At 37.1% G+C, this 7,798-nt stretch overlaps 4 protein-coding genes across 5 annotated transcripts; 2 read left to right on the top strand and 2 right to left on the bottom strand.

The window, feature by feature from the left end:
* Positions 1–1,848: 1,848 nt before the first annotated feature.
* On the top strand, positions 1,849–2,946 carry LOC106755248 (endochitinase PR4). Its single transcript, XM_014637364.2, has 2 exons — positions 1,849–2,293; positions 2,403–2,946. The coding sequence occupies exons 1-2, from the start codon at positions 1,891–1,893 to the stop codon at positions 2,810–2,812; spliced, it is 813 nt and encodes a 270-aa protein (XP_014492850.1). The 5' UTR covers positions 1,849–1,890; the 3' UTR covers positions 2,813–2,946.
* Positions 2,947–3,071: 125 nt separating this feature from the next.
* On the bottom strand, positions 3,072–3,652 carry LOC106755249. Its single transcript, XM_014637365.2, has one exon. The coding sequence runs from the start codon at positions 3,585–3,587 to the stop codon at positions 3,093–3,095; it is 495 nt and encodes a 164-aa protein (XP_014492851.1). The 5' UTR covers positions 3,588–3,652; the 3' UTR covers positions 3,072–3,092.
* Positions 3,653–3,843: 191 nt separating this feature from the next.
* Positions 3,844–4,903, top strand: LOC106755247 (pentatricopeptide repeat-containing protein At1g62350). Its single transcript, XM_014637363.2, has 3 exons — positions 3,844–4,154; positions 4,233–4,628; positions 4,718–4,903. The coding sequence occupies exons 1-3, from the start codon at positions 3,861–3,863 to the stop codon at positions 4,745–4,747; spliced, it is 720 nt and encodes a 239-aa protein (XP_014492849.1). The 5' UTR covers positions 3,844–3,860; the 3' UTR covers positions 4,748–4,903.
* A 274-nt stretch (positions 4,904–5,177) lies between these two features.
* LOC106755246 (TBC1 domain family member 22B) lies at positions 5,178–7,280 on the bottom strand (the record flags this gene model as incomplete). Of its 2 annotated transcripts, none has more annotated exon segments than XM_014637362.1 (4): positions 5,178–5,547; positions 6,275–6,376; positions 6,566–6,651; positions 7,019–7,280. In XM_014637362.1, coding segments are annotated over 4 exon segments (612 nt in total), but the record flags the coding sequence as incomplete, so codon positions are not given.
* Between the last annotated feature and the right edge of the window lie 518 nt (positions 7,281–7,798).

Here is a 7,798-nt window from a genome sequence, read left to right as displayed (position 1 = left end):
ACGCACCTGCGATATGTTGATCAGAACCTAACTGACGGATTCGGGCAGAGGTTGAAAAGGAAGCTAAAGAGGGAAGTTTGTGTCGGTTAGGATTGATTGTGGCAATAGAGGGGCTGCTTCAGTGGGAGGGCGCGGTGGCCGGACGAGACGACGGAGAGAGAGAGACGGCGGAGGAGTTCAGTTTGGTTAGGTTCTCTGGGCGTGATCGAGAGAGAGATTTTCAACAAAATTAACTTATAAACATTATACACCCAAACGGTAGAATCACCAGGCGTTTTATCCATATGAAATTTCTAAAGTGCACAATCAGCAATAATGATATCAATGACTTTTATTTTTGTTAATAAATAAATAATATAAATAGTCAAACCCGCCAAAATAATTTACCATTTTCAACGTATAATCTAGATGATTCATATATAAATCTCATGTACCTGTTTTATAGATAAAAATATATTTTCAAGTTATATATGATTTAGATAAGGCCAATAATACAAGAAATAAAGGATATAATTATACTATGTTAAAATGTTGTATTATTATTTTTTATCTCACGTAAATGCTTTCATCCTTCTCTTTTTTTTTTTACTTTATCAAATCAAACCAAACAAACATAAAAGTTCCAATTTTTCGGTTGCCCACCTTCTCCATCCTATCAAACCAAACACACCATAAAATCTTCGTACCATTGTCAAAATTTGAGTGATAAATAAATAAAAAAAATACGAATGATCAACAATACCTTTAAAAATGAGCATAATGCCCCTTTTTTTCAACCGTACAAGTTAGACCGGTATGCCTTCGTACGTTTTCCTCTAATCATGGGTTGAAAATAATTTTGACGAATTTAGATTAGAAAAATATATATTTTAAGTTGTGTCAATTTCATCTCGTATACATGCTAGACTCAAATCAAAATAAGGGAATATAAATCGAGATAAGTCTATCTCAATTGATCTTTACAATGAATTCCTTAACGGTGTAAAACAACCAGCCATTAAAAACAATTGTAAATATTAGCATAGATGACAAAAATTGTTCATCATATACACAATTAGTTACTGATTCAGGTATCAGATCGAATTAAGGTTTTGTTCCTTGAATGGATTTGGAGGAGAATAATTGAGAGGATTTGAAGATAAATTTTTTTTGTTGTTTATTTGAATATATTTGGAAATAAGTGAAAGTGGATTTGGAAGTAAATTTTTTTAATCTGTCAAATAAATTAAATTCTAAACTAATTTTCACAAACTTTATTTCCAAATCCACTCTCGTTTACCTTCAAATTTATTCAAATAAACAGCAAAAAAATTACCTTCAAATCCTCTCAAATTTATTCAATTACTCTTCCTCAAATTTACTCAAGTGAACAAGATCTAACTGTTTGGATTGTTTCATTCAAAACTTAAATCTTGTTGAGAAGTTTAAGTATTAGTCCAAATGATTTCAAGTATATATGCAGAAGATGTTCATGTGAACTTAACACTGACCGATAACAATTAATGTAGTAAATCCAAATAATCTATTTTTTTACCTCACACATTTATTTATAGTTTTTATGGATGAGTTTTTAATTAACTTTGACCTAATTATACTCTTAAGTTGATCGGCGGTTAAAGTTAATATACTTGGATTCATGACCAAGACTCATGCACCCTTTGTACCACAATTGACAAATCAAAGTCCACCCACAAATCAACACGATAACGTTCTAGAATGGATTCAAATTTTGCATTGAACCATTCAAACTTAATTTTCAACCACAGACACCTGTTCAAGCATTTATCCAGTCGGCCCGCTGCCCAGCAGTATCAATATAAATACAGAACTAACTCAATTGTTCATCATCAATCAAATTGATACTATCTGATACCAAGCTTCAGCCTCAAAATGGGAAACAGATTGCTTTTCGTTCTTGTAGCATTGGCTCTTGTTACGGTGCCAAAAAATGTAAATGCTCAGAACTGCGGGTGTGCTGAAGGGTTATGCTGCAGCCAGTATGGGTACTGTGGTACTGGTACAGAATACTGTGGCACAGGGTGTCAGCAGGGTAATTGTACCACATCAAGTCCCCCAAGCAACAACGTTAATGTTGCTGACATCGTCACAGCCGAATTTTTCAATGGCATAATCGATCAAGCTGATTCTGGTTGTGTTGGCAAGAACTTTTACACACGAGATGCTTTCCTCCGTGCTCTCGATTCCTACACTGACTTTGGCAGAGTTGGTTCCGAGGACGACTCCAAACGCGAGATTGCAGCTGCTTTTGCTCATTTCACACATGAAACTGGACGTAAGATTGCTATTATAAATCTTTTTTAGTGTTCGTTACTGAAGATCAAATTTATACCTTTTCTTATCTCATTCACGTTCTAACTGGGAGATTGGGTGGGTGGGTGCAGATTTTTGTTACATCGAAGAGATTGACGGTGCAAGCAAGGACTACTGCGACGAGGAATCGATTGCACAGTATCCATGTTCTTCCAGCAGAGGGTACCACGGTCGTGGTCCGATCCAATTGTCGTGGAACTTCAACTACGGACCAGCAGGGGAGGCCAACAACTTCGACGGATTGGGCGCTCCGGAAACAGTGTCGAACGATGTTGTGGTGTCTTTCAAGACAGCATTGTGGTACTGGATGCAACACGTGCGGCCTGTCATAAACCAGGGTTTCGGTGCAACCATCAGAGCCATCAATGGTCAACTTGAGTGTGATGGTGCCAACCCCTCTACTGTTCAGGCTCGCGTTAATTACTACACAGAATACTGCAGACAATTGGCTGTGGACACTGGTGATAATCTTACTTGCTAAATAAAAGATACGATTTTTATTTGTAATTTTTCCCCTTAATAAAGAATTGAAGGCTTTGTTTGTTGCCTCACTCTATCTCATTATTATTGTAATCGCTCTTGTGGAGTAAAATAAAAATAACATCCTTTTTGCTTTTGCAGTTTAATTTTTATTCTATCAATCACAGTCCACCATGAATTTTCTGCACTTTATTGTATGAAGATGATATTTCATTTTATTGTAATTTACACAAAAGACGTAAATGATATGAACAAAGAGAGAAATGGAACCGCAATTATTATTAAGAGGATAAGCCGAGAAAAATGGAGAGGGTAACGCCAAGGGAGTAGGCTCCGACGAAGGTGCCAATCAATTGAGGAGGGGGGCGAGTGACGGCGCCGATTCCGACGATCCCGGCAACGCCGACGGGGAGGCGCACCATGAGCGCTTTGGAGGCTGCGGAGACGACGGCGTCGGTGTATAGGTGGTAAGCCCATTGTTTGAAGAGGGGGAGTGGGATGGTGTCGTCGTCGGGATTCGGAGGGAGGCGGCGGAGTGCGGCGTCGATTTGAGTGCGATCGGGTGGTGCTGGGACCCACTTTCGGAGGAGCGCGTGGGTGGCGTTGGCGTGGATGTAGTCGGAGGCGGTTTTGAGTTGGTACGGAAGCACTCCATGGAAAGCATGCTGAGTGAGAGCGAGGCAGTGGGAGAAGGCCGAGTCGCATACCGAGTCAAAATCGCCCGAGTTTGACAAACTATTCTCGACTCTCTTTGACGCCGATAACGATGACCCCATCTCTCTCCTCTCCACAATTTTCTTCAAGCTACCTTTTTTATTTCACACAGAAAAAAATTGAATGAATACCTCGTCTTAAATAAATACTCAAAAAAGTCAATGATACAGAAAAAATAATAATTTCAAATATTTTTTATTAATAATTATTCAGTTAAAGAAAGTAAACAGAAGAAAACTAAGCTGCCAATTTTTTGTTTTTTATTTAAAATATTATGGAAAAAGTATATAATAAAGTTGGGAAAAATATATTTTGATTTGTAGAGTTGGTTGAAAATGATTTTGAGAGCCTGTGAGAGGGTGGTGCTGTGTGGCTTTGAGCGGCGGTTCTCACCGTCAAATTNGAATTACAACAGACCGGTGACGGTATGCGGCCTCCGTTCAAGCTACAAGGCGCGGCGACACACGAGGATACTCTCCAAAGAAAGCATTCAAGTCATTCACGCTCTTAAACTCGCCAAATCCCCCGACCACGTTCTCGACGCCAAACTCTCACGCCTTTTGAAACCTGACGCCTTGAACCTGTTCGACGAATTGCTAAGACAAAACGAACTCAGTTTATCCGTCAAGGCAACTAACACTGTCTCTTTCACTTTCAATAATCATGATTTTTTTTATCTAATTTTTTTAGTTCAATTTGTACCGTAGGTTTTCCACTTCATTCGCAAGGAGGTGGGGCATGATANGCTGCTGCAACTCTACGCCGACATGATTCTGTTGCTCGGAAGAAACAAGAAAATCGACATGGCGGAGGAGCTGTTCTCTGAAGTTTTGGAGAAGGGACTGAAACCGGACACGAGGATATGCGGTGAGATGATTGGGGCGTATTTGCAAGCTGGGATGACGGAGAAGGCGATAGAGATATACGGGTCCATGAAAGAATGGGGTTGTACCCCCGATAAGTTCATTTTCACCGTACTTATCACAAATTTAGAAAGAAACGGACGACAACAACATCAACAACTGGTAGAGTCTCTCAAACAAGACTGTCTTCACTATGTGGAGTTCCCTGATAAATTCCTTCAACAACTTCAAGAAGATAAAGTAAGATTATGCATATGCACGTCATTCGTGGGCATTTTTTTTTATGAATAATAATAGTAATAATAATGTGCTTTTTCTTTTGTGTTCAGCCAAGAAAGAGACGTGTCGATCTTGTGTGAAATTTTGCAGCTTTTGCTTCAGGGTGGTGTTGTTGGCTCTTGTTTACACAAAATTAAACTTGAGTTGAAATTTCATGTTACGGTGATTATTATATGCTCATGGCATGTAAAAAGTAGACTTGTATCTCATAAATCTGATGATGTTTTCACGAGTTATTGGTATTGCTTGTGATATTGATTTGAAAGTTGGAGTTTTTTCTTGTGAGGACACGTTTATATACACAGTAATATTATGGTGTGGGGGAACGAAAATACAAACAACCCTGTTGAAACAAACTTGCATTTAAAACACTTCTCCTTTTATCATTGTATTAGAAATCTGATTACTGCGTGGATTCCTTTTTTTTTTTTCCAATGCGGTTCAATTCCTTGATGTAATTGAATTTGAAGACCATATGAGTCACCTGCTGACATTACTGGAATATGCATATATAAAAAAATTAATACAATAAAAAGCCTCTCTCTCCTGATTATTTTTGTCTCTCCTTTACAAGATATTACAAGGAAAAATACAGTTAAAAATTGGTTAGAAAAATTAGTTCATCTCACACTAAAGGGGAAAAAGATGGGATGTAAAGTAAGGAAAGAACCAGAAAACTGAGTGACTAAATACAGAAAAATCACATCTGCTTCCTTGCTCAGTTAGCTAAATGGCTCGGACAACTGTTGAACATGCTGTGCCACATAAACGCACGAGAAAGGACCATCTCGAGCTCCTGGTGCGTCCAATTCTTAGTTGGAAGGTGTTGAAGGAACATTACCAATTCTTGGAAATCAAGCCTCTGGAGCTGATCTGACCACTGAAAAAACAGTTATATAGGGATCAGATGATGTTCATTCTCTACGATACATAATCAGTATCAACAGATACATTTATTCTAAAACGAATGTACTATAAGATGTTACAGAAATAGAAGACATAAACAATAAACCGTACTTAGGAAAAGCATAATTAGAATGTGAGTTTTGAAATGAAAACCAGAAAATAGATTTAACTAGCATCCAGAATGTCTCCTACAAGATCTGAGGACTGACAATAAAGAGTAAGATGCTGCACATCAACTTAATGACAGTTTATGTAACGTGGCATCCTAAATGGAACCTAATAAATAACGAATGGACAATAGGATATTAACATTGATACTAATGAAGAAACAAGAAGCTAACATAGAGCTTCTCATTAATCTTTAGTTTACTTATGACCACCATAATCAGCAATCATGCATCACAAAGTTATGCAGTAAGATAACATAATAGATCACAAGTGTGTGTTTTGATGGTTGTTTAAATGCACAATATGACAAAGATATCTATTCTCTAAAAAGGGATTTCTAACAGCATAAAAGTGGCGGAAAAGAAAAGTGTTTTCTGACAAAAAAAATGAAAATCATAATTACCATTACCTACTGCAATGTACCAGAACAGGGAAATGGACCAAGAAATACTATCCCTCGGCATCTCGACTACAGAATGCAATTTAATTCAAATAACTTGTATTGGTGAAGAGGCCACAGTAAGCTGGCTCACCGTTAGAAGAAAACTGGCAAATATATACACAAGGAAGTCTGGTAAGGCATCTCCTTCAGCTAGATACGTGTCCCAAAGGCGTGTGACCAAATGGAAGGGTACCTAATTGCATAAATCAGAAATCAGAGTCAACAAAAGCTTAATTTTTCTGTAATTCATAATTTCTCTACTGACTGAATGTACAAGTTCTTGAGGCCTGATATGCAGCAAATTTATAAAACACGCATGCACTTGTTCCTGGGAAAAGACTATTACACTTTGTGAGAACAAAAAAAAGTGTTGAAGGCACACCTCACGAATTAGAAGACAGTTGAACCAGCGGAAAGCAAATTGAAGAAATTCCAGTCCTTGCTCCTCCATATGGCTTGAAACAGGATCTAGTGGAACTCAAAATTCAGTATCAGATTAAATTTGAGATATTCTAATCATAATATACTCCCACATTTCAAATGTCAGTTATCTTCTAAAAGAAATTTGGTTTCATTTCATTAGTCAGTTCAAAAAACCAAGTCATTATTTACTGATTTTGCTTTATTTTTCAATTCTATTCTTATTTTCTCAGTATAGCCGCAAAATGAAAAAAGAGAGAGCATTAACATAGAGTGACAGTTTAATTACTCAAATGTAATTATATTTTTCTAAACTGAGGTTTAACGCATATCAAAATCCATATTCAAAAGTGGAGTCTTTAAGTTCATGCAATTATTACTTGAAAAAAAAACAGCAGTCCTGAGAAAAGGTTACCGTCAATCCTCCTGACCAATTCCTTCAACTTAAAAACAAGCCTTTGAATTCCTGGTTGAGCAAATGTATAATGGTCTTGCATGCCGTCAAGCAACTTTGACAAACACCAATAGCAGTCGGCCTCTACATTAGAGATTTGATCCGAAGATAAACTAGACATTGACCAATTATCTATGGCCCCTTCTAGGTATTCTGATAGGAAAACAACTAAAAATGGCGTAACAAGATCATTTATCCCCTGAACATATCCACTTGCAGGATGCCGGATGGCCCTGGAAGAAAATTAGGAAACCAAATAAGTTAAAAGAAGAAAAAACAAACTTCTGACAGCAGCTTACTTAGTGAGAAAAAAATTCAGTTCAACAACAAGGATAATCCAGAAGTAAAGAGTTCCAGAGTATTTATCAGGGTAAAGATTGCTACCTATCTAATTGACAACTGAGTGATGCACTTAAAATGGGAAAGCTAGATCACAAAGGTTTACTGTGGTTCTATCATTTTTTTTCCTATTTTCTTTTCTCAAGATATTGATCTAAACTACTATTAAGAAGAAACAGAAGTATACAATATCATAGCAGTTATTCTAAGCATCTTCTGAAAGTGCAATAAATATGCATCATAAGACTTTGGACCGTTTTTTCTGGTTTCCGCTGAAACCATTTCAAGAAGAGAATCTACTCATCAAGGTTATTATTTTATAAGATAGATGGAAACAAATATATGATCAGTTCAAAAGTAAATGAAATTAACTCATCATGCATAACCACAAGTTTTTGGAGC

This window comes from Vigna radiata, unplaced genomic scaffold (genome assembly GCF_000741045.1).
Source record: "Vigna radiata var. radiata cultivar VC1973A unplaced genomic scaffold, Vradiata_ver6 scaffold_656, whole genome shotgun sequence".
NCBI classification, from domain to species: Eukaryota; Viridiplantae; Streptophyta; class Magnoliopsida; order Fabales; family Fabaceae; genus Vigna; species Vigna radiata.
Note: the sequence above shows the minus strand (reverse complement) of the source record. Positions and strands in the feature narration are given on the sequence as shown.

What these genes read in the sequence shown, in the direction of transcription:
- LOC106755249 (XM_014637365.2), bottom strand. Translation starts at nt 3,587, where the DNA reads ATGGGGTCATCGTTATCGGCGTCAAAGAGAGTCGAGAATAGTTTGTCA.
- LOC106755248 (XM_014637364.2), top strand. Translation starts at nt 1,891, where the DNA reads ATGGGAAACAGATTGCTTTTCGTTCTTGTAGCATTGGCTCTTGTTACG. An exon ending in TTTCACACATGAAACTGGAC is followed by an intron (nt 2,294 to 2,402) that starts GTAAGATTGCTA and finishes GGGTGGGTGCAG; the next exon opens with ATTTTTGTTACATCGAAGAG.